We start from the raw sequence: 27,344 nt of genomic DNA, 5'->3' as shown, positions 1-27,344 counted from the left end.
CCTCACTTATAACAAGGACAAGTGTGCGTTCAGAACCACACGACTCGCTATCCTTGGGTATGTCGTGGAGAACGGGGTCATTGGCCCTGACCCCAACCGTATGCGCCCCCTGTTAGAACTCCCTCTTCCCACTACTCTCAAGGCCCTCCGGCGGTGCCTGGTTTTTTTTTCCTATTACGCCCAATGGGTTCCCCATTACGCAGACAAGGCCCGCCCCCTGGTCAAGTCTACCACCTTTCCCCTCTCTGCCGAGGCCCGCGCGGCCTTCAGCTGCATTAAAGGGGACATTGCCAAAGCAACGATGCATGCGGTAGACGAGACCATTCCCTTCCAAGTAGAGAGTGACGCCTCTGACGTCGCGCTGGCTGCTACCCTCAATCAGGAAGGCAGGCCAGTGGCGTTTTTTTCTCGTACCCTTCAAGGCTCTGAACTTCGGCACTCCACGGTGGAGAAAGAAGCCCAAGCCATAGTGGAAGCTATTCGGCACTGGAGGCACTATCTCGCCGGCAGAAGGTTCACCTTGCTGACCGACCAGCGCTCGGTTGCGTTCATGTTCAGCAGCCAACAGCGGGGCAAAATCAAAAATGATAAAATTTTGCGATGGAGAATGGAACTCTCCACCTATACTTACGATATCCTGTACTGGCCTGGCAGGCTCAATGAACCGTCTGATGCCCTATCCCGGGGACCGTGTGCTAGTGCCCAGCTCGACCAGCTGTATGCCCTTCATGCCCAACTTTGCCACCCGGGGGTCACCCGGTTTTATCACTTCATTAAAGCCCGGAACCTGCCGTACTCCCTGGAGGACATCAGGACGATGACCAGGGACTGCCAGATTTGCGCTGAGTGCAAACCGCACTTCTACCGTCCTGACACTGCGCAGCTTGTCAAGGCCACCCGCCCTTTTGAGCGACTGAGTATTGACTTTAAGGGCCCCCTTCCCTCCACCGACCGCAATGTCTACTTTCTCAGTATTATTGACGAGTACTCGCGATTCCCCTTTGCCGTTCCCTGCCCCGACACTACTACCACGTCGGTCATAAAAGTCCTGCGCCAGCTCTTCACACTGTTCGGATATCCCTGCTATGTCCACAGTGATAGAGGGTCCTCCTTTATGAGTGACGAGTTGCGCCGGTTCCTGCTTGCTAGGGGCATAGCTACTAGTCGCACCACGAGTTATAATCCCCGGGGGAATGGCCAGGTGGAGAGGGAGAATGCCACAGTGTGGAAGGCCATACTTTTAGCCCTTAAGTCACAAGGGTTGCCGGTCTCCCGATGGCAGGAGGTCCTCCCTGAGGCACTCCACTCTCTCCGCTCCCTGTTGTGTACGTCCACTAATGCCACCCCTCACGAACGCTTATTCTCTTTTCCCAGGAAGTCTGTCACTGGGACCACCCTGCCAGTTTGGCTGACGTCCCCGGGGCCAGTGCTGCTGCGTAAACATGCGAGGAGTAATAAGTACTCACCACTGGTCGAGAAGGTTCACCTCCTGCATGCTAATCCCCAGTATGCCTACGTGGTCTTGCCTGATGGGCGGGAGGACACGGTCTCTGTCCGCGACCTGGCGCCCGCCGGAGCAGCAGACCACTACCCCGAGCACTCCACGGTAACTATGCACCCTGTACCCGAGGTGACTCCGCGCGCACCGTGCCCCACACAGACTCCGTATGCGTCTGTTCCAGGGCCCTCGCTCACACGCGAGGGATCCCTGACACCTCCTGTTGGGACAGAATTAACCCACTCTCCGCCTTCGGAGCACACACCACCTCCGGCACCTGTGCCGTCATCACCTCCGGCTCCTGTGCAATTGCAGCCGGAGCTACGTAGATCGCAGCGAACGATTCGACCACCTGATCGACTTAACCTGTAAATATGCTTGGGAATTTTTTTTAAACAAAGGGGGGGTGAATGTGGTGAACTAGATATACCTGTCTGACTGCTCCTGTGGCTCCTCCCAAGACCCTGCTGACTACCCGTGGCTCCTCCCACAGACCCCTGTATAAAGGCGACTGTGGCCTGCTGCTCTCCCTCATTTTCCCCAGGATGTAGTGTTGTTCTTCAGTCAATAAAAGCCGATATCTCACTTCCTAAGTCTCGGCGTGAGTTATTGATGGTGCATCAGCATGTTAATCAAAATGGCTTCTTTGGTTTGCTAGAGTAGGAATGCTTTTATGTTTGATAAGTGTTTTCTCTCGCAGTTGTTTAGCTTTGGACTTGCTGATATGGGGATTGTATTAATTTTTTAACCAATGGGGAATGTTATTTTGTCTTGTGAGGCTGGGAGCTTGGGGGTTTTGTAATCTTTTCAGGGGAGGCGGGAAGGAGACGCCGAGGAAGGTGGACGTACGCTGCACTGCTCGGTCGACCACTGGGGTGGTCCCAGGTGCGAGGACGTGGAGGTCGGAGGAAAGTGACAAGGGGTCGAATGGTTCGATGGTTGAGCTCCAACGATGTGCACTAAACTGACTGAACTTTGATAAGTTGGTGCCTTTTACTTTATTTTCTTTTCCTTCATATATACTGTATTGCATAGTACGCTTTTGGTTTTAGTAAAATCTTTAAAGTGTATTCCATAACGGTATTTGATGTGAGTTTGATATTGTGTGTGTATATGCACGGCATAAACTTGATTCTCACAGCACCTGCGTGTACGGGAGGTGGGGTTGGTGAGTGGCTGGATCTCCTTTTCCCCTAGACATAAACCAGCCTGTTGGGTAAGTGTTACATTTGTAATTATATTGTGAGACTGTATTTCCCTTGGAATCAATAAAGTATCTATCTATTGTGGTGCACCTGTGCTGATGGGGATTGTGGAGATGTTGCCAATCTGAACTGACTAGGGTCTGTAAGTGAGGAAATCAAAATTGCACAAGGAGGTATTGAGGCCAAGGTTTTGAACCTTATTGATTAGTTTTGAGAGGATGATAGTATTGAATGCTGAACTATAGTCAATAAAGAGCATCAGATGCAAGACCAAATTACCATAACCAGAAGATAATAAGACATAGGAGCAGAATTAGGCCACTTGTGCATTGAGTCTGCTCCACTATTCAATCATGGCTGATCCTTTTTTCCCCCCCTCCTGAACCCTATTCAGTGGCCTTATCCTCATAACCTTTGATGCCATGTCCAATCAAGAACCTGTCAAGCTCTGCCTTAAATACACCCAATGACCTGGCCTCCACAGCTGCATGTGGTAACACATTACACAATTCACCGTCCTCTGGCAAAAGAAATTTCTCTGCATGTCTGTTTTAAATTGATGCCCCTGTGTTGTGAGGCTGTGCCCTCTTGTGCTAGACTCCTCTACCATGGGAAACATCCTTTCCACATCTACTCTGTGTAGGCCTTTCAATCATTAAAAGTTTTCAATAAGATCCTTCCCACCATCCTTCCAAATTCCAGCAAGTATAGACCCAGAGCCATCAAATGTTCCTTGTATGATAACCCTTTCAATCCCAGATTCATCCTTGTGAACCTCCTCTGGACCCTCAATGATGCCAACACATCTTTTCTTAGATAAGGAGCCCAAAACTGTTCACAATATTCAAGGTGAGGCCTCATCAGTACCTCAGCATCACATCCCTGTTCTTGTATTCTAGACCTCTAGAAATGAATGCTAACATTGTATTTGCCTTCCTCACTACTGACTCTACCTGTAAGTTAAGACTTTGGTTAGTCTGCACAAGGTCGCCCAAGTCCCTTTGAATCTCAGATTTTTGGATTTTCTCCTGGTTGAGAAAATAGTCAGCACGACCATGCAATTTCCAACATTGTATTTCATTTGCCAATTTCTTGCTCATTCTCCTAATCTGTCTTTATGCAGCCTACTCGTTTCCTCAACACTACCTGCCCTCCACCTATCTTCATATCATCTGCAAACTTGGCAACAAAGCCATCTATTTCATCATCCAAATCAATGATATACAGCACAAAAAGTGGTCCCAGCATTGACCCGAGGAACACCATAGTCATTGGCAGCAAACCAGAAGAGGATCCTTTTATTTTCACTCACCGCCTCCTACCAATCAGCCAATGCTCTAACCATGCCAGTAACTTTCCTGTAATAGTAGGGGCTCTTAACTTGGTAAGTAGCCTCATGTGTGGCACCTTTTCAAAGGTCTTCTGAATGCCCAAATATACAAAGTGTACAACATCCACTGCATCCCCTTTATCTATCCTACTTGTAATCTCCTCAAAGAATTCCAACAGATTCATCAGCAAGATTTTCACTTAAGAAAACCTTGCTGACTTTGTCCTATCTTGTTCTGTATCACCAAGTACTCCATAAGCTCATCCTTAAAAATTGACTCCAACATCTTCCCAACCACCCAGGCTAGGCTACCTATAACTTCCTCTTTCCTGTCTTCTTCCTTTCTTAAAGTGTGGAGTGATATTTGCAATTTTCCAGTCCTTTGGGACAATGACAGAGGCCAATGATCTTTGAAAGATCATTGCTAATGCCTCCACACTCTCCAATGCTAACACTTTCAGAACCCTAGGATGCAGTTTATGTGGTCCAGGTGACTTGTATACCCTTAGGTCTTTCAGCATTTTCACCATTTTCTTCCTTGTAGCAACACTTCTCTTCCTTCCACACACTACAATATCTGGCAGCTAGTGTCTTTCACGGTGAAGAAAGAAGCAAAATACTCATTTAGTTCATCTGACATCTCCTTTGCCCCATTATTATTTCTCCGGCCTCATTTTCTGGTGGTCCTATATCCACTGTTATCTCTCTTATTTTATATTTTTCATGCTTGAAAAAGCTTTTACTATCCTCTTTGATATTGTTTGCTCACTTTCTTTCATATTTAATCTTTTCCCTTCTAATGATTCTTTTAGTTGTTGTCTGTAGGTTTTTAAAAGCTTTCCAATCCTTTATCTTCCCGTAAATTTTTGCCCTCTTTTTTTCCGTATTAGTTTTGACTTCCCTTGTTAGCCATGGATATACTAATTTACCACTTGAGTATTTCTTCATTTTTGGAATACATCTGTCTTGCCCCTTCCTCATTTGCCTCAGAAACTGACGACATTGCTGGTCTGCTGTCATGCCTGCCAGCAGCTTCTCCCAATCTACTTTGCAGGACTGTGGGACTCTCATACATCCCTCATACAAACTCTTTTCCCTCCTGCCATCTGGCAAAAGGTACTGAAGCATTTGGGATCTCACAACCAGACTGTGTAACAGTTTCTTCCCCCAAGCCTTTAGACTCCTGAATTCCCAGAGTCAAGTCTGACACCAACTTCTTTGGCTGTCCATCAATTTTCGATGATGACTGAGGCCTGGGCAAGGTTGTATGGAAGACCTGCAGTTGCACATGCTGCAAGTCTCCACTCTCCACGCCACCAATGTTGTCCAAGGGAAGGGCATTTGGACCCATACAGCTTGGCACCAGTGTCGTTGCAGAGCTATGTGTGGTTAAGTGCTTTGCTCAAGGACACAACACTCTGCCTCAGCTAAGGCTCAAACTAGTGACCTTCAGATCACTAGACCGTTGCCTTAACCACTTGGCATTGTGCCACACTAACTTACACCAACTGACTGACACTAACTGACACCAACTTAGACACGCACATACACTCAACTGAACACCACTCCACTCCCTTTGCAATTTTTGCTCATTTCTTTTTCAATTCCTGCTAAAACATTGTTTACATTTACATCATTTATTATATTGTAATTTGCCCTACCTGTGCCCATTGTCTTGTTTATTAATAATTGTACAGTTTTGCACTGTTTTGTGTGCTTTATGTAGTTTTGTGTAGCTCTGAAGTCTAATGTAGTTTTGTGCTGTTTCATGTAGCACCACAGTCCTGGAAGAACGTTGTTTTGTTTTTACTGTGTACTGTACCAGCAGTTATGGTTGAAATGACAATAAAAGCAACTTGACTACTGTAATTTCCTTTAATCAATTGAAATGCCACTATGTCAGACTTCAATATCTCCCTATCAAATTTCAAGTTGAACACAATCATATTGTGATCACTGCGTCTTTGGGGTTCTTTTACCTTAAGCTCCCTAACTGCCTCCGGTTCATTACAAAACACCCAATCCGGTATAGCTGATCTCCTAATAAGCTCAATGACAAACTGTTCTAAAAAACCATCTCGTAAATATTCAACAAACTCACTCTCGAGATCCATTACCAACTTGATTTCCCCCCAATCAACCTGCATGTTAAAATCTCCCATAACCATCATCAAATTGCCCTTTTAACATGCCTTTTCTATTTCCTTTTGTAATTATGGTCTACATCCCACTTACTGTTGGGGGGGCCTGTATATAACAGCCCTTAGGATCCATAAGACCATAAGATATAGGAACAGAAGTAGGCTATTTGGCCCATCAAATCTGCTCTACCATTCAATCATGGGCTGTTCCTATTCTTCCAGTCATCCCCACTCCTCTGCCTTCTCCCCATTTGATGCCCTGGCTAATCAAGAACCTATCTTTCTCCGATATAACTGCAAGTCCTTTTGCCCTTGCAATTTCTTAACTCAACCCAAAGGGATTCAACATCTTCCAATCCTATGTCACATCTTTCTACTGATGAGGCCATTCTTTACCAGCAGAGGAACACCGCTCTCTCTACCTACCTTCTATCCCTCTGATACAATGTGTAACCTTGGACATTTAGCTCTCATCTACAACCATCCTTCTGCCATGATTCAGTGATGGCCACATCATACCTGACAATCTATAATAGTGCAACAAGGTCACCACCTTATTTCTTGTACTCCGTGTATTGAAATAATACTGTATTTGCTACCCTTTTTGATTTTTCATCCCTAATAATGAAGTGATAAATGCGCACTCACTTTTAACACTTAAGAAAAACTTGGACAGGTACATGGATGAGAGGGGTATAGAGGGATATGGTCTAGGTGCAGGTCAGTGGGACTAGGCAGAAAAATGGTTCGGCACAGCCAAGAAGGGCCAAAAGGCCTGTTTCTGTGCTGTAATGTTCTATGGTTCTAATTCACTGATACTTACCCAGCTGGCTGTATTTTTTCCCTATCATTTGCCTGCCCTTCCTGATAGCCTAACTCCATGCTATCTTTGCTTTTTTACCTTCCATTCTATCCTGAGTCCCTTCATTCCCATTCCCACCCTTGTGCTAAATTAGTCTAAACCTTCCCCATCAGCTTGAACAAACCTGCCCATGAGAATATCGGTCCCCTTTGGGTTCGGGTGCAACCAGTCCTTTTTGTACAGGTCATACCTCCTCAGAAGAGATCCCAGTGATCCTGAAGCATGGCCCCCTGCACCAGCTTCTCAGCTGTGTATTTATCTGCCAAATCATCCTGTTTCTACCCTCACTAGCACATAGCACAGGCAGCAATCCAGAAATTACTATCCTGGAAGTCCTGCTTCTCATCTTTCTGCCTAGCTCTCTAAATTCAGAACCTAGTTGCTTTTCCTTTCCATGTCATTTGTACCAAAATGTACCAAGAGATTTGGCTGCTCTCCCTCCCTCTCTAAAATCTTTGCTGTCCAGATGTTGCAGGGTTGAGTGAAATTTGAGTGGATCCAAATCGTTTCTCAGGCAGGATCGGTGTAGGACAGACTTCGGCAAATGGGATTAGTATAGGCTGTGCGATAGCGGTGAATTAGATTATTATAGAATAGGCAACTCAGTGGGTCAGCTCTGCACTTATGACTGTCTTATTAAACCAAACAAGTGATTAGCAAATTTGTGGGCAGGGAAGTTTTGTAGCTCACCTGAACAAAGTTAGAATGTAGATGCTGATGGTACTTCAAAGTTTCTCACAAGCACCTTATGTAACTGAAGGGATGATAGCAGGATGTCTGCAAACTACTGCTTAAACTACTACTCAGTAAAGAAGGGACAAGGAGTCAGAAGTATTGGAATAATCAAGGTAACACATGCCATGAATTAACATTTCATCTCCAGTGGAGCTCTATGGAATTGGATGTGACTGTACAGATGGAAACCAGTACCTGATCAAGATCATTTTGGAGTTAAATGTGCCTCCTTTTGGGATGAGAATTCCAGTTTTATTACTCAAATAGCTAAAAACAAATTTTCTACCATTCCTCAGCAATCTATTGCTTCCATATTACTCAAAGTTAATTTGATTGATAACTCAGAATGTAACTCCAAAAGCATGGCTTGCAAATAGAATTGCTAACACCTACTAAGCAGCTGGAAAAAAACAATAATGTTCCTGTTTTTAAAGTTATAAAGCAGAGATTTGCACTCAGACAATAGTTAATAAAACTAACTGCTTGACCTGCAGTTCACATATGACTTCTCTCTGGAGAGGCTGATGCAAGACACACAAATTAGTCATTTAACAAGAGTCAGTATCAGCCTTCATTAACAGATACATATCAAACAGGTGACCACACACTGCTGGACAAAAGCATGAATACAAAATATTATAACTGCTGAACATTCCCAAACCAAAAGCCAGCAAGTTATAATATTTTATTTTCATGTTTTTGTCCTGCAGTGCGTAGGCATCCAACTCTGGCAGGGTTTGCAGGACATTACTTCCTACCAAAGTGAAACCCAACATCATGAATGGCAGCGAAGCTTCACCACCAGATGAACTGCATGTCTTCTATGCCCATTTTGAAAGGGAGTATACACCTGTAGCTGTGAAGATCCCTGTTGCACCCAGTGACCCTGTGATCTTGGTCTCAGAGGCCAATATCAGGCTGTCTTTCTGGAGGGTAAAACCCTCACAAGGTGGCAGGCCCTAATGGAGTACCTGGTAAGGCTCTGAAAACTTGTGCAAATCAACTGGCAGCAGTATTCAGGGACATCTTCAACTTTTCACAGCTACAGTCAGAACAATTATACCAGTACCCAAGAAGAGTAGTGTGATCTATCATCTAGTAGCACTCACATCTACGGTGATAAAATGCTTTGATAGGTTGGTCATGGCTAGAATGAACTCCTGCCTCGGCAAGGATCTGGAGCCACTGCAATTTGCCTATCGCCACAACAGGTCTATGGCAGACACAATCTCAATGGCTCTTCACACAGCCTTAGATCACCTGGACAATACACCCATGTCAGGATGCTGTTGATTGACTATAACTCAGAATTTAACATGATCAATAAGCTGCAGAACTTGGTCCTCTGTACGTCCCTCTGCAACTGGATCCTCAACTTCCTAACTGGAAGACCACAATCTGTGCGGATTGGTAATACCTACTCCTCGCTGACGATCAACACTGGTGCACCTCAGGGGTATATGCTTAGCCCACTGCTCTACTCTCTCTACACCCATGACTCTGTGGATAGGTATACCTCAATACCATCAATAAAGTTGCCGATGATGCAATCATTGATAGCAGAATCTTACATGGAGACATGAGGGCGTACAAGAGCGAGATATACCAGCTAGTTGAGTGATACTGCAGCAACGACCTTGAACTCAACATCAGTGAGACCAAAGAGCTGATTGTGGACTTCAAGAAGGGCAAGACAAGAGAACATGAACCAATCCTCAGAGATCAGAAGTGGAGAAAGTGAGCAAATTCAAGTTCCTGGGTGTCAAGATATTTGAGGATCTAACCTGGTCCCGATGAGACAGATAGTGAAAGTATCACTCTACATGCAAAACTGTTGGCCCAAGATGTTAATATTTACAAAATAAAAACAGAACAAGACTTTGCATCAAAATTTAATAGGCATTCAAAGTCAGATTTTTAAAACTGTAATCTTTACAGTTCTATTAATGTACGAATACTCTCCAAAATTAAGGATATACACTTGTTTGACAACCCATAAACCTTTAACAGCCCAGTTATTGATCCTCATTGTATGTCATTTACTGCTTTTGTTGAAGATTTACTTTATTAATAGGAATCAATAGCAGGACCAAGGTTGGAGCTCCACACCAACCAGTACCATGTTTGAACAATGAATTTCCTTACTGAGAGTATTTTACAGCATACCAAACAAGTGATTAAACTCCAAACAGTGAGACATCAAGTCAATGAAACACTTGTGTCTTACCAATCTCATTACAATCAACTTTAGTTTACAAGGAGACAATGGACAATTCAGTATATAGGCCGGGGTGGGAGGCAATGGTGCTCAAACATTAGAATACTTACAGCTGCCATGGGAACAGAATACAACACTTCAAGTGGAGGAAATGATCTACCTGTTGCCGAAAACAAAAACAGAAATGAAATTAATGACGAGAAATTCTTAACAAAACCTATATTCACAGTATTTAGTAATGCTTGTAGATTGATGATTGGGGGAAAGAGACAATGGAAGACTTTCATTGCCATCTGTTGTTCACTGGACAGTACATTCAGCTGAGGGTAGAAGATTACAAGTTCCAAGTTCCACTCTGAAGACTCAGGTGCCAACTTATAGAATAGTGTTTCTCAGTGCTTCTATCAGACAGGACAAGGACTTGACAGTCTTCTTGGGAGGGGAATGTGAAAATATCATGGAACTATTCAAAGTGAAGTGGATTTATTTGAGCTCTCCTAGAGAATTTTGATCCCCAATTGATATCACCAAAAATTCTGATCCACATCACACAAAGAAGAAAGTTGCACAATTTCTGCTTCAGAACAGTGGCGACATTCCCAAAGTATTTTACTGGGTGAGAATATTGATGTACACAAGGATCTTGGGGTCCAAATCCATAACATTGATGAATGAAGGAATCATGGGGGCCACATCTATAGATCTGTTGTACAGTGGGACCTTGGTGTCCAACTCTATAGGTCCCTGAAACTGGCCATGTAATGCACGTCAATAGGGCAGTAAAGAAAATATATGACATGCTTGCTTTTTTAGTAGAGGGATTAAGTTCAAAACTCAGGAAATTATGTGGCAGCTTATAAATAACTCTGGCTAAGTGGTATCTGGAGTAATGCAGTCAATTCTGGGGGGCTGCATTATAGAAGGATAGTGGGTGGAGGGCTATGCAGAGGGTGCAGAAGAGGTTTACAAGATACTGCCTGGATTAGAGAACTTGTGCTTTAAAGAGAAGTTGGACAAATAAGGTGTGCTTTCTTTGGAGCAGCAGAGGTTGGAGGGAACTTTTAGAAATTTATCAAATTATAAGCAGTATAGATAAAGTAGACAGTTTGTATCTTTACCCAATGGTTGAAATGTCTAATACCAGAGGGCATGCATTTAAAGTGCTCTCTGGTATCAGACAGTTCAAAGAAGAGGCAAGTACAATTTTAAACATAAGACACAGTGGTGGGTGTCTGAAATGCACTGCCAGTGCTGGTGAAGAGGCTCATAAATAGGCACAGGGATATTGCAGAGATTGGAGCGACACTGGAAGGTGTCATTAGCTGAATTAGTAAATTACAGTACATCCATACATGGTGGTCCAATGTTTCCATACTGGCCAACTCAGGGCACATTAGTAGTTTGCACATTAGATCATCTAATACATTTCATAACTACCTCTCCCCCTTCTATGCTATGTTGTCAATAATTTGCCATTTTTAACCACTCATTTGTCATGATAGAGGATCATTAAGAATCAGGTTTATTTTCACTGACCTACATGGCATGACATTTGTAGTTTTATGGCAGTAGTTCAGTGCAAACATGTAAAATTATTACTATAAATTACAAGAGAAATACAGGGCAGAAAAAGGAATAATGAGGTAGTGTTTATGGACCAGATGGGAAGAAACTATTTCTGAATCATTGAGTGTGGATCTTCAGGCTCTTTGATGGTAGTAATGAGAAGAAAGCATGTCCTGGTTGGTAAAGGTCCTTAATGATAGATGCCAATCCTGCCGAAGGGTTTCATAAGACCATCAGACATAGGAACAAAATTAGGCTCTCTGGCCCATCAAGTCTGCTCCGCCATTCAATCATGGTTGATCCTTTTTTTAAAAAAAATCTCCTCAACCCCAGTTCCCAACCTTCTCCCCATAACCTTTGACACCATGTCCAATCATGAACCTATCAATCTCTGCCTTAAATAACCGCAACAACCTGGCCTCCACAGCTGCATGTGGCAACAAATTCCAACAAATTCACCATCCTTTGGCTAAAGACATTTCTCTGCATCTCTGTTTTGAAAGGGTACCCCTCTATCTTGAGGCTGTGCCCTCTTGTCCTAGACTCTCCCATCATGGGAAACATCCTTTTCACATCTATTCTGTCTAGGCCTTTCAACATTCGAAAGGTTTCAATGAGATCTCCCCCAACCTTTCTGAATTCCAGCAAGTACTGACCCAGTGCCATCAAATGTTCCTTGTATGATAACCCTTTCATTCCTGGACTGTATTCTTTTCCTAGATGCTGCCTGGCCTGCTGTGTTCCTCCAGCATTTTGTGTGTTGTTAATGTTAGATGCCACCTTCTTGAGGCCCCACCTCTTGAAGATATCTTTGATGGTGGGGATGGAGTGGCTAAATTTACAACTCCCTGCAGCCCCTTGCAATCCTGCATGATGGAGCCTCCATACCAGGTGACACAGCCAGTCAGAATGTTCTCCACTGTTCATCAATACAAATTTGAAGTCTTTTTACCGTCTTCTTCATGTGTGGGCAATCATGGCTGTCCATATCGAATGATCCCTCACAGCGTCAATGGTATCTCGCACACTTAAATCTGTTAGTTCTTTCACATTGTCCATATATTTTCTTCTTTGCCTTCCTCTTCCGTGTTTCCCAGGCATATGGCCTTGTAATACAAGGCACTCTATTTCTCCCTTTCTGATGACATGGCCCAGGAAATTAAGTTTCCTCTCATTTAATGTTCTCATTAAAGATCTTTTTGTATAGGCACGTTGGAGTTCTTCATTAGTTACCCTATCTCTACATGATATTTTCAGCATTCTTCTAAGAAACCACATTTCTGTTGCTTCTAAGTTTCTTTGGTGTTCTGATGTTATAGTCCATGCTTCAGAAGCATACAACAAGATTGACCAGATGTAGCCTAAGCCTTGTTGTCATAGAAACATAGAAAACCTACAGCATAATACAAGTCCTTCAGCCCACAAAGTTGTGCCGAACACATCCCTACCTTAGAAATTACTAGGCTTACCTTAAGCCCTCTATTTTACTAAGTTCCATGTAACTATCTAAAAGCCTCTTAAAAGACCCTATTGTATCTGCCTCCACTACCATTGCCAGCAGCCCATTCCATGGACTCACCACTGAGTAAAAAACATACCCCTGACATCTCCTCTGTACCCACTCCCCAGTACCTTAAACCTGTGTCCTCTTGTGGTAACCATTTCAGCCCTGGAAAAAAGCCTCTATCCACATGATCAATGCCTCTCATCATCTTATACACCTCTATCAGGTAACCTCTCATCCTCTGTCACTCCAAGGAGAAAAGGCCAAGTTCACTCACCCTATTCTCATAAGGCATGCTCCCCAATCCAGGCAACATTCTTGTAATTCTTTTCTGCACCCTTTCTGTGACTCCCACATCCTTCCTGTAGTGAGGCGACCAGAACTGAGCACAGTTCTCCAAGTGGGGTCTGACTAGGGTCCTATATAGCTGCAACATTACCTCTCGGCTCCTAAATTCAATTGCATGATTGATGAAGGCCAATACACCATATGCCTTTTTAACCACAGAGTCAACCTGCTCAGCTGCTTTGAGCGTCTTATGGACTCGGACCACAAGATCCCTCTGATCCTCCACACTGCCAAGAGTCTTACCATTAATACTATATTCTGCCATCATATTTGACTGACCAAAATGAACCACTTCACACTTATCTGGGTTGAACGTCATCTGCCACTTCTCAGCCCAGTTTTGCATCCTATCAATGTCCCGCTGTAATCTCTGACAGTCCTCCACACCATCCACAACACCCCCAACCTTTATGTCATCAGCAAACTTACTAACCCATCCCTCCACTTCCTCATCAATGTCATTTATAAAAATCATGAAGAGCAAGGGCCCCAGAACAGATCCCTGAGGCACTCCACTGTTAACTGACCTCCATACAGAATATGACCCATCTACAACCACTCTTTGCCTTCTGTGGGCAAGCCAGTGTCATAGAAATGTGTCTGTTGGTAAGAATGGGTTTCATTTTCTGGAAGTTGGTTTTGGCAATGGCAAATCTGTTTATTTCTACTTTACTTCTAGCATGCTGTGATATAATCAGGAGCAGCATCTCCAACACCATCACACTGAGCACGGGGGCCCCTCAGGGCTGTATGCTCAGTCCACTGCTGTTCACTCTGCTGACCCACGACTGTGCTGCAACACACAGCTCAAACCACATCTTGAAGTTCGCCGATGACACGACTGTGGTGGGTCTCATCAGCAAGAACGATGAGTCAGTTTAGAGAGGAGGTGCAGTGGCTAACAGACTGGTGCAGAGCCAACAACCTGTCTCTGAATGCGAACAAAACAAAAGAGATGGTTATTGACTTCAGGAGGGCACGGAGCGACCACTCCCTGCTGAACATCAACGGCTCCTTGGTAAAGATCGTTAAGTGCACCAAATTTCTTGGTCTTCACCTGGCGGAGAATCTCACTTGGTCCCTCAACACCAGCTGCACAGCAAAGAAAGCCCAGCAGTGTCTATACTTTCTGTGAAGGCTGAGGAAAGTCCATCTCCCACCCTCCATCCTCATCACATTCTACAGGGGTTATATCGAGAGCATCCTGAGCAGCTGCATCACTGCCTGGTTTGGAAATGGCACCATCTCGGATCGCAAGACCCTGCAGCGGATAGTGAGATCAACTGAGAAGGTCATCAGGGTCTCTCTTCCCGCCATCACGGACATTTACAGTACACGCTGCATCCGCAAAGGAAACAGCATTATGAAGGACCCCACGCACCCCTCATACAAACTCTTCTCCCTCCTGTCGTCTGGGAAAAGGCACCGAAGCAGTCGGGCTCTAACGACCAGACTATGTAACAGTTTCTTCCTTCAAGCTATCAGGCTCCTCAATACCCACAGCCTGGACTAACACCTTACTGCCCTATTGTCTTGTTTATTATTTATTGTAATGCCTGCACTGTTTTGTGCACTTTATGCAGTCCTGGGTAGGTCTGTAGTCTCGTGTAGTTGTTTTTTTCTCTGTGTTGTTTTTTTTTACCTAGCTCAGTCTAGTTTTTGTACTGTGTAATGTAACACCATGGTCCTGAAAAACGTTGTCTCATTTTTACTATGTACTGTTATGGTCGAAATGACAATAAAAGTGACTTGACTTGAAAAAAAACTACCAAGGTAATTAAAGCTGGACTTTTGTTCAATCTCTTGGTTACTGATGTACAATTGGCAGTTGGGAGTATCCTGCTGTTTTGATATTACCATACTTTTTTTTTAAACAGTTGATGGTTAAACCAAAATCTGCACTTGTTTGAACTACTTTGTCTAGGAGGATTTATAGGTCGTCCGCAGCTCTTGCTATTAGGGTGTTTTTGTCTGCATATCTTATATTGTTGATATTAACACCTCCCATTAGACCAGCAGTTGTTAATGCTGCAAGCCTTCCCCTCTCCATGCCACCAATGTTATCCAAGGGAAGGGCACTAGGACCCAAGCAGCTTGGCACCAGGTCATCGCAGAGCAATGTGTTGTTAAGTGCCTTGCTCAAGGACACAACAGGCTGCCTCAGCTGAGGCTCGAACCAGTGACTTTCAGATCACTAGAACGATGCCTTATCCACTAGGCCACACGCCACACTATCTTTGCTTTTTTTAAATCATCCCTCCTAACCCAAGTCCCTTCATTCTATAAAGACAAACAAGCAGTCTGAACCCTATTTACTCACCCTACTCATTTCTGTTCCCACTTTTGAGGTGCTGATCTACTAAAATGCAATACTTTACACTAGCCCAGACAAGACTTCACTTCTCCACCCACATTTCAAACTGGTTTGTCCTGATTTCTTTATTGTCTTTAAAACCTCTTTCTGATTTCAGTGTTTTTTTTAAGGCTGGTATGAAATTACACTTTATTGGTTATGCATCTCTGGGAGATTCTATCTCAAAAGGCTTATAACTAGATGGAAATGAGAAAATCTCCTGATGCTGGAAATCAGAGCAACACACAAAATGCTGGAGGAACTCAGCAGGCCAGGTAGCATCTGTGGAAAAATACATTTACCATCCTGTAGTGCTGAACATCTGCAGATGTAACAGTCAAAAATCCACAAGAGAAATGGAAATAGTTTATCCAAAAATCACTTCTGCATTTTAAAAAAAAACTATTTCTGGGATTTCAAAATAGGGAACTTGGTAAATTGCAAGTGGTAGTAATGAACCCCCACCCCCAAAAATCATTACCTAATACACCTCAGGAGTGCTACAGAGTGACCATCAACACTTCAACAATAAAAATTAAGGAAACCACATATTCAGTTATTGCAGGAAATCATTGAAAAAAACCCTCCACTACAAACCCACATGAGAGCAGGTTTTACATTTCCTTTATCCCGATGGTTCACCTGTAAAAATAAGGCCAACTCTTTCTCACCCTGTAGTAATGGTTAGGCTAGATAATGCACTCAAGTCAATGTCATGTACTTCTAAGCTCAGCGGACTTCACTCTAAATACTGAATTAGTCACCGGTCCACAAAGCTACTATTGTCTACATTAAGGTCAAATTCTCCAGGATCCGTGCTCTGTCAACAATAGATTCAAGAATTCTAACAGTTAGCTCCAAGCTTGTTCCAAAAGTTTGTACCGTAGATTCCGGACTACAGAGCGCACCTGATTAAAAGCCGCTGGCTCTAATTTTAGAAATAAAATCAATTTTTTACTTGTACAGGCCGCACCGGATTTTAGGCCGCACCGGATTTTCGGCCGCAGGTGTCCCACGTTGTAATATGAGATATTTACACAGAAAGATATTACACGTGAGGATTTTTTAACTTTTAATTAAATCCATATGGTAACAAACAAATATATATTGCAAATGCTTTTTTTCGAACCGTGCCTGTAATATGGCTACTTTTAAATATACATACGTATCGGTAACACAAATTACGTTGCATATACTTTTTTACTGAACAGCACGAACAACATTCCAATATCTCCTAGCGACTGGTAAAAATATATATACTGCAGCCTACCAGGAAAAGTTATTGATCGCCTTTAACTTAAAAGCAGCGTTTTCGCTCGGGTCTAATGAGCTCGCGTAACGCGATCGGGTCTAATCGGGTCTGATGAGCTCGCGTAACGCGATCGGGTCTAATCGGGTCTAATGTGCTCGGGTCTGATGTGCTCGGGTCTGATGAGCTCGCGTAACGCGATCGGGTCTAATCGGGTCTAATGTGCTCGGGTCTGATGTGCTCGGGTCTGATGAGCTCGCGTAACGCGATCGGGTCTAATCGGGTCTAATGTGCTCGGGTCTGATGAGCTCGGGTCTGATGAGCTCGCGTAACGCGATCGGGTCTAATCGGGTCTAATGTGCTCGGGTCTGATGTGCTCGGGTCTGATGAGCTCGCGTAACGCGATCGGGTCTAATCGGGTCTAATGTGCTCGGGTCTGATGTGCTCGGGTCTGATGAGCTCGCGTAACGCGATCGGGTCTAATCGGGTCTAATGTGCTCGGGTCTGATGAGCTCGTGTAACGCGATCGGGTCTAATCGGGTCTAATGTGCTCGGGTCTGATGTGCTCGGGTCTGATGAGCTCGCGTAACGCGATCGGGTCTAATCGGGTCTAATGTGCTCGGGTCTGATGAGCTCGCGTAACGCGATCGGGTCTAATCGGGTCTAATGTGCTCGGGTCTGATGAGCTCGCGTAACGCGATCGGGTCTAATCGGGTCTAATGTGCTCGGGTCTGATGAGCTCGCGTAACGCGATCGGGTCTAATCGGGTCTAATGTGCTCGGGTCTGATGAGCTCGCGTAACGCGATCGGGTCTAATCGGGTCTAATGTGCTCGGGTCTGATGAGCTCGCGTAACGCGATCGGGTCTAATCGGGTCTAATGTGCTCGGGTCTGATGAGCTCGCGTAACGCGATCGGGTCTAATCGGGTCTAATGTGCTCGGGTCTGATGAGCTCGCGTAACGCGATCGGGTCTAATCGGGTCTGATGTGCTCGGGTCTGATGTGCTCGGGTCTGATGAGCTCGCGTAACGCGATCGGGTCTAATCGGGTCTAATGTGCTCGGGTCTGATGTGCTCGGGTCTGATGAGCTCGCGTAACGCGATCGGGTCTAATGTGCTCGGGTCTGATGTGCTCGGGTCTGATGAGCTCGCGTAATGCCCCCACCTTCCCGTTTATCGCAAACCGGTATCCCACAAGACGCGGCGAAACCGGGTGTGACGTCATAGCATCCCGGGATGTAGTACAGAAAACAAATATAGTTAAAACACTTCTAACTTTAACTAACAAATGAATTACTAAGCGAAAATATTATAAACTAAGTAACTGCCATAAAGGCAGCACAATGCTTTTCTTCGAGTGTTTTCCATGTTGATGAGGGTGAGTACAAATGACTGATTTACAATAATTTAATTGTGAAAGTGCGCTTGATTTATCGTACAATTTCATTGGACCTCTGTGAACTACTCATCAATTTTATTGGTCTACTGTTACGAGGCAAAATGTTTACGAGGCGGCATGAAAAAAAACCATGTATTAGCCGCTCTGGATTAAAGGCCGCAGAGTTCAAAGCTGTTCAAAATGTGGGAAAAAAGTAGCGGCTTATAATCCAGAATCTACGGTAATTGATTTTCATTTCAATTTCAACTCCATCTCCATATTCAATTTCCCTGGAATGAGAAACCTATTCACTCAAGCCTCACATATACTCAATCACCAAGAAATCAGCCATCTGGGTCAATAACTAATAGCTAAATAAATTCCTCTTCATCTCGGGTCTCAGTTGACAAACTGTTATTCTGAGACCTGGACCCCAGGTTTTAAAAGTCTCAAAGTAGAGGATATTTCCACTCAACAACTCAGAATTATCGAGCTACATGTCCCAGAATTAGAGCTTTTGGCCCAAGTATGTCATTTGTAATCTTTGCCATATCTACTCAAGTTTCTCTGGTGTACAACATTCCACAGAGCTCTGTCATTTTCTGTGCAAGCCCTATCCTGGTTCAACTACCAAAAATTCATGGCTTCAAATTTGTCCAAGTTTACTTCCACAATCTCCTATGTTCCATAAAGTCCTTGTCTGTCCAACCTCTCCCTACAACTCAGTCTCTCAAATCCTGACAGCAACTTTGTCATTTTTTTCTGCACTTTCTATGTAAGAACACCCTTCTAAAAGCAAAATTGCCCCAGGCATAGGCATTCCAATAGGCATTTTTGCCTATCCCAGGCAGAACTTCCACACACCAAGAAACCTAGAGAAAAACCTTAGATTACATTGTGGGATGTGTGGAGCCGAGGGAGATGGGAGAGATTTTGAACGATTTCTTCTCTTCGGTATTCACTAAGGAGAAGGATATTGAATGGTGTAAGGTGTGGCAAACAAGTAAGGAAGTTATGGAACCTATGACAATTAAAGAGGTGGAAGTACTGGCGCTTTTAAGAAATTTAAAAGTGGATAAACCTCCGGGTCCTGACCGGATATTCCCCAGGACCTTGAGGGAAGTTTGTGTAGAGATAGCAGGAGCTCTGACGGAGATCTTTCAGATGTCATTAGAAACGGGGATTGTGCCGGAGGATTGGCGTATTGCTCATGTGGTTCCATTGTTTAAAAAGGGTTCTAGAAGTAAGCCTGGCAATTATAGACCTGTCAGTTTGACATCAGTGGTGGGTAAATTAATGGAAAGTATTCTTAGAGATAGTATTTATAATTATCTGGCTGGACAGGATCTGATTAGGAGTAGCCAGCATGGATTTGTGCGTGGAAGGTCATGTTTGACAAACCTTATTGAATTTTTTGAAGTAGTTACGAGGAATGTTGACGAGGGTAAGGCAGTGGATGTAGTCTATATGGACTTCAGCAAGGCCTTTGACAAAGTTCCACATGGAAGGTTAGTTAAGAAGGTTCAGTCGTTAGGTATTAATGCTGGAGTAATAAAATGGATTCAACAGTGGCTAGATGGGAGATGCCAGAGAGTAGTGGTGGATAATTGTTTATCGGGATGGAGGCCGGTGACTAGCGGGGTGCCTCAGGGATCTGTTTTAGGTCCAATGTTGTTTGTAATATACATAAATGATCTGGATGATGGGGTGGTAAATTGGATTAGTAAGTATGCTGATGATACTAAGGTAGGAGGTGTTGTGGATAATGAGGTGGGTTTTCAAAGCTTGCAGGGAGATTTATGCCAGTTAGAACAATGGGCTGAATGTTGCAGATGGAGTTTAATGCTGAGAAATGTGAGGTTCTACATTTTGGCAGGAATAATCCAAATAGAACATACAGGGTAAATGGTAGGGCATTGAGGAATGCAGTGGAACAGAGAGATCTAGGAATAACAGTGCATAGTTCCCTGAAGGTGGAGTCTCATGTAGATAGGGTGGTGAAGAAGGCTTTTGGAACGCTGGCCTTTATAAATCAGAGCATTGAGTACAGAAGTTGGGATGTAATGTTAAAATTGTACAAGGCATTGGTAAGGCCAAATTTGGAATATTGTGTACAGTTCTGGTCACTGAATTATGGGAAAGATATCAATAAATTAGAGAGAGTGCAGAGACGATTTACTAGGATGTTACCTGGGTTTCAGCACTTAAGTTACAGAGAAAGGTTGAACAAGTTAGGTCTCTATTCATTGGAGCGTAGAAGGTTGAGGGGGGATTTGATCGAGGTATTTAAAATGTTGAGAGGGATAGATAGAGTTGACGTGAATAGGCTGTTTCCATTGAGAGTAGGGGAGATTCAAACGAGAGGACATGATTTGAGAGTTAGGGGGCAAAAGTTTAAGGGAAACACGAGGGGGTATTTCTTTACTCAGAGAGTGATAGCTGTGTGGAATGAGCTTCCTGTAGAAGTAGTAGAGGCCAGTTCAGTTGTGTCATTTAAGGTAAAATTGGATAGGTATATGGACAGGAAAGGAGTGGAGGGTTATGGGCTGAGTGCGGGTAGGTGGGACTAGGTGAGATTAAGAGTTCGGCACGGACTAGGAGGGCCGGAATGGCCTGTTTCCGTGCTGTGATTGTTATATGGTTATACATTCCTTGTGAGCAGATACATTACATTTTAGGGGAGACCACAGAACACCCAGTACTCTAGCCTTGGTCTCACTGAAGCCATATGCAAACCCAGTGCCCTGCTTTCTTATATACTCCGATTGTATTGCACAGGACTTATGTGCATTTCACCATCCTGAATACTTTCTCCATCTGCACTTTAATCTGATTTCTGGACAAAGGTATTACAAACCCTAATATTTTAAAAGACAGTATGCAATTTTTGATATGTTCTCCCAACCAAAATCAATCTTCTCACATTATATTCCATCTTTTACCTTCTTCCCCATTTACTTCACCTATGATAAATCATGGCGGGCAGGGGCTGCCTGCAGCAGCCGATGTGTGTGAATCAGCATTAGTGGTATTCAGAAGGTAAAGTGGTCCAGCCCCTGCAATTGGAGGCCAGACCACTGTAGAGATGCCAGTTATTACAAATACAGCGAATAAAGCCAGGATTAGTAATAGGAACCATGATGCTGTAGCCATTACAGAGACTTGGTTGAGAGAAGGCAAGAACTGGCAGCTCAACAGCCAAGAATTGAGATGTTTTGAACCTGATAGTAATGTTTGTAGAAGAGCTGATTCTTGAGTAGCACCACTGGTAGGCCCTCCTGTCAGAAATAATAACCTTCCTCCACTATCCTCAGTCTCCTCAGCCAAGCCAATTCTGAATCCAATCAACCAATTCTCCATGGATTCCATGTGCTGTAGTGAATGAACCCTCTAGTTTGTCCTCTAACTACAGCTGAAACATTCTCCCTGATGGACAGTGCAACCCTGCCCCTCTTCTCCAGTTCTTTTACAAACCTTTCTGTACTGGGATGTTCAGCTTCCAGTCCTGCCCTTCTCTCAGCTAAATCAGTTCCATATACTAATCCTGGCTCTAAGTTTATCTATAACAGTTTGTGCACCAAGCAACACCATGTTCAATAACCAGCCTTGCTTGTCCACATTTCAGCGTTGATATATCTTCTATCTTCCGCTTGATACCTCCTCTTACTGACCCAGGTTCCAGTCCCTCAGTCAGTGCTGCTTTCTCCAGGGACTAAGTGTCAGAATATCATAGACTTGAGGCAAAAGGTTAGCTTATTGTTAAATAAACCAGCCTGTAATTAAAAACTTTTTTTAAACATGAAGTTGACAGAGAAAACAATACAGAGAATAAATAGAACATGACTATGATGAGTGCAAAACAGCAGAATCGTGCAAAGATTGAAATACATTCTGAATAGTGCAAAAAGAAGTGCAAGTTTAATGAAAGCTTAAAGAAATTTGCAGGACAAGGTTTGTTTTTTTTTAAAAAAGAGGGGCAGGTGCCTACATAGCACTGCTTAAGGAGGTGGTGGAAGTAGCTATCATAGTGACTTTTTAAAATGACATATAGACAGACATGAAATGCAGGGATACAGACCATATCAGGCATTTTTGATTAGTTTAGATAACCATCATAGTCAGCAGAGACACAGTGGGGTGAATGGCCCCGTGTGGTGCCTCATTGTTCAATGTTCTAATATGCCCTTTAACCCTGGTATATTTTGCAACTACCTTTGCATAAGCAAATTTGGAACCTTTTCCCATCCAAGTTATTTACATAGACTGAAGTTCATTGGAACCAATCTGCTAACTTGGTGTTTGCTGTACATTAACCAATCCTTCTTGTATTGCCCTCAGACCTACAGGTCCCAATTTTGTGTGACGCTTTTAAAAAATATATTTTATTATGTAAATGCAATTGCTGTCCTCCTGATCACTGTGCTCATTACACATCCGTCCAACCCCATTTCATATTAGTGGCGATTCTGCCAAAACACAGCCACAATATTCCATGTCCTCCCACCATGAGAATATACACTAGTACTTTGTTCCCTAACAACTAATGTTAGAGTGACTAGTCTATAATTTGGCCTTTTTCCCTCTCTGCTTCCTAGAATGTTTGGTGCTTTATAAATCAGAACAATTAAAATTCTGAAAGATCAAAACGAACTCATTATAGTATATAACTATAGTAACAATTAGGTGGAATTCAGCAGGTTGAGCAGCATCTGAGGGTGGAAAGGAACTGTCAAAATTTAACCCGAAACAGTCACATCTCAACTCAATGAGTTCCTCAAGCAGACTGTTGCTTCAGACTCTAGCATCTGCCATTGTTGTCTCTCTCATCTCTGAAATCACCACTTAACACTTTTGTTATTGGGACTAAGGGAATTTATTATCCTATTAATTTCACCAGTATACTCATTAAAAAAAAAGTTACTTTCTTTTAATTCTACCCTGAATAAGGGTCTTGGCCCAGAACATTGACTGTTCATTTCCATCGATGCTGTCTGACCTGCTTGTTTCTCCAGAAGTTTAATTAATTAATCATTTTATTTATCAATACAGCACAGATTAGGTAGACCCTTCAATCCACACTTCCCCCAACAACTCCACAACCCTGATTAACCCTAGCTTAATCACAAGACACTTTACAATGACCAATTAATCTACCCGGTACATCTTTGGACTGTGGGAGGAAACCGAACCCGGAGAAAACCCATGCATTCCACAGGGAAAATGTACAGAGACTCTTTATAGACGGTACTGGAATTGAACTCTGAAGTCCAGAATTCCCCAAGCTGTATTAGCTTTATGTTAATCGCTATGATACGGTGGTGCCCATTTTGTGGGTGTTGCTCTGGATTTCGAACATCTGCAGGATGTCTTATATTCATCTCTTTATTACATAGAACATAGAACAATACAGCACAGTACAGGCCCTTCAGCCCTCAATGTTGTGCCAACCCTTAAATCTTGCCTCCCATATAACCCCTCACCTTAAATTCCTCCATATACCTTTTCAATAGACTCTTAAATTTCACTAGTGTATCTGCCTCCACCACAGACTCAGGCAGTGCATTCCACACACCAACCACTCCAAGTAAAAAACCTTCCTCTAATATCCCCTTTGAACTTCCCACTCTTTACCTTAAAACCATGTCCTCTTGTATTGAGCAGTGATGCCCTGGGGAAGAGGCGCTGGCTGTCCACTCTATCTATTCCTCTTAATATCTTGAATACCTCTATCATGTCTCCTCTCATCCTCTTTCTCTCCAAAAAGTAAAACCCTAGCTCCCCTAATCTCTTTTTTCACATCCTTTTATCCTCAACTCATGGTTCGCAGCTTTTAGACCATATTACGTAGAAGCAGAATTACACCATCTGGCCCCTTGAGTCTGCTCTGCCATTCAAACATGGCTGATCCTTTTTTTCTATCTCCTCCTCAACCCCAGTTCCCGGCCTTCTCCCTGTAACCTTTGATGCCATGTCCAATCAAGAACCTATCAATCTCTGCCTTAAATACACCCAACGACCTGGCCTCACAGCTGCGTGTCGCAACAGATTCGACAAATTCACCATCCTTTGGCTAAAGAAATTTCTCCGCACCTCTGTTCTGAAAGAGCGCCCCTCTATCCTGAGGCTGTGCCCGCTTGTCCTAGACTCTCCCAACATGGGAAACATCCTTTCCCTAGGCCTTTCAACATTCAAAGGTTTCAATGAGATCCCCCCTCATCATTCTGAATTCCAGCAAGTACAGAACCAGAGCCATCAAACATTCTTCGTATGATAACCCTTTCATTCCCAGAATCTTCCTTGTGAACCTCCTCTGGACCCTCTCCAATGCCATCATATCTTTTCTAAGATGAGGGGCCCAAAACTGTTCACAATACTCAGGTGAGGCCTCACCAGTAACCTATAAAGTCTCAGCATCACATCACATCCTTACTCTTATATTCTAGACCTCTTGAAATGAATGCTAACATGGTATTTGCCTTCCTCACCACCAACTTAAGCTACAAGTTAACCTTCAGGGTGTTCTGCACAAGGACTCCCAAGTCCCTCTGCATCTCAGATTCCTGGATTTTCTCCCTGTTTAGAAAATAATTTGCACATTTATTTCTACTACCAAAGTGCATAACCATGCATTTTCCAACATTGTATTTCATTTGCCACTTTCTTGCCCTTTCTCCTAATCTGTCTAAGTACTTCTGTATCCTACCTGTTTCGTCAATACTACCTGCCCCTCCATCAATCTTTGTATCATCTGCAAATCCGGCAACTAAGCCATCTATTCCATCATCTGTATACAGTATAAAAAGAAGTGGTCCCAATACCGACCCCTGCAGAACCCCACCAGTCACTGGCAGCCAACCAGAAAAGGACTCTACGCTCCATCCGCCAGAGAAAGCAGAATCTCCCAGCGGCCACATATTTTAATTCTACATCCCATTCCCATTCTGTTATGTCTATCAATGGCCTCCTCTACAGTCAAGATGAAGTCACACTCAGGTTGGAAGAACAACACCTTATATTCCTTCTGGGTAGCCTCCAACCCGATGGCATGAACATTGATTTCTCTAACTTCCGTTAATGCCCCTTCTCCCCTTCTTACCCCATCCCTTATTATTCCCCCTTTTTCTCCTTCTTTCCTCTCTTTCCCTCTCACAATCCTTACCTGCTCTCCATCTCCCTCTGGTGCTCCCCTCCCCCTTTCTTTCTCCCTAGGTCTCCCGTCCCATGATCCTTTCCCTTCTCCAGCTGTGTATCCCTTTTGCCAATCAACTTTCCAGCTCTTAGCTTCCTCCCTCCCCCTCCTGTCTTCTCCTGTCATTTCGGATCACCCCGTCCCCCTCCTACTTTCAAATCTCTTACTATTGTGGTGGCCCGCACACACGGGACTCAAACTGCCATTGGTTCACTTGGACTTTCATGTTGGCAGCGGTGTCACAGCCACTACTAGGGGCAGATTTCCTATGAGCCAATTGCCTCCTGTTCGACCTAAAAGGCCAGCGTTTGGTCCACACCGAGACGTTCCAGACTTTCTAGCTTGAAAAAGCCAAGCTACCATCCCTCCACCTGGATTCCGTGACCCTCTCGGGTAAAAAATTTGCCAGGGTGTTGGCGGAATTCCTCTCCATAGTCACCCCGCGGTTCTCCAGGGCTGACCCCAAGCACGGCGTGCAGTACCACAACCCCATGCAAGGACCTCCACTGCACGCCCGAGCTCGCAGGTACCCACCCGACAAGCTCCACCTCGCCAAGAAGGAGTTCCGTAAGATGGAAGAGATGGGAATCATACATCGCTCAGACAGCCCACAGGCATCCCTGCTGCACATGGTGCCCAAGTCCGCAGGAGGATGGAAGCCCTGCGGAGATGACAGAAGGCTCAACAATGCCACAACCGCTGACAGATACCCGGTACCCCACATCCAGGACTTCACAGCGAACCTGCATGGAGCAACCATTTTCTCGAAAATCAACCTGGTAAGGGGATACCATCAGATCCCAGTGCACCCTGACGACGTGCCCAATACAGCTCTCATCACCCCGTTCAGCTTGTTCGAATTCCTGAAGATGCCTTTCAGTCTCAAGAATGCAGCCCAAACTCTCCAAAGGCTCATGGACTCGGTGGAACGTGGCCTGGATTTCGTTTTCATTTACTTGGACGATATCCTGGTGGCCAGCAGTTCGCACCAAGAGCACGTGGCACATTTGCGCCAGCTCTGCCAATGCCTGAGCGACCACGGACTGGCAATCAATCCGGCGAAGTGCCAGTTCAGGCTGACAGAGATCGACTTCTTGTGCCACAGAGTCAACCGACATGGTGCAGTTTCCCTACCGGACAAGATCCAGGCCATCCGCCAGTTCCCCAAGCCCAGCACGGTTAAGGGCCTGCAGGAGTTCGTAAGGATGGTCAACTTTTATCATCAGTTCGTGCCGGCAGCGGCCCGCATCATGAGACCCTTGTTCAGCCTGATGGCCGGCAAGGCCAAAGAAGTGGCATGGGACGCGGAGTCCACGGAGGCATTCGAACAGACCAAGGAGGCGCTGGCAAAGGCAGCCCTCCTAGTGCACCCAAGAGTCAATGTACCTACGGCGCTCACAGTCGATGCTTCCGACATGGCAGTCGGCGGAGTCCTAGAGCAGCTCGTCAAGGACCAGTGGCAACCACTCGCTTTCTTCAGCCAGCACCTACGGCCACCAGAGGTGAGGTACAGCGCTTTCGAGAGAGTTGCTAGCGCTCTACCTGGCTCTCCGGCATTTCCGGTACTTCCTCGATGGAAGGGAGTTCACCGTGTATATGGCCCACAAGCCCCTCACCTTCGCACTGGCCAAGGTATCGGACCCATGGTCGGCTTGGCAGCAGAGGCATCTGTCCTTTATTTCAGAATTCACCACAGACATCCGCCACATCGCAGGGAAGAACATCATCTGCCTCCACTCAGAGGCATATCGTCCTCAGGAAGACTACACA

General features: G+C 44.4%; 1 protein-coding gene across 1 annotated transcript in view; it reads right to left on the bottom strand.

Annotated features, from left to right (window-relative positions):
- Window positions 1-27,344, bottom strand: part of LOC140736168 (annexin A4-like) — a 145,194-nt gene that overhangs the window by 106,138 nt on the left and 11,712 nt on the right. Inside the window, exon 2 of the mRNA XM_073062033.1 lies at window positions 10,100-10,149. Within this exon, the coding sequence (XP_072918134.1) occupies window positions 10,100-10,108 (9 nt within the window). The 5' untranslated portion in view covers window positions 10,109-10,149. The remainder of the gene's footprint in view (window positions 1-10,099; window positions 10,150-27,344) is intronic.

The sequence above is a fragment of the Hemitrygon akajei genome, chromosome 1, assembly GCF_048418815.1.
Source record: "Hemitrygon akajei chromosome 1, sHemAka1.3, whole genome shotgun sequence".
NCBI classification, from domain to species: Eukaryota; Metazoa; Chordata; class Chondrichthyes; order Myliobatiformes; family Dasyatidae; genus Hemitrygon; species Hemitrygon akajei.
The sequence above is the reverse complement of the archived record's forward strand: the minus strand, read 5'-3'. Positions and strand labels throughout refer to the sequence as shown.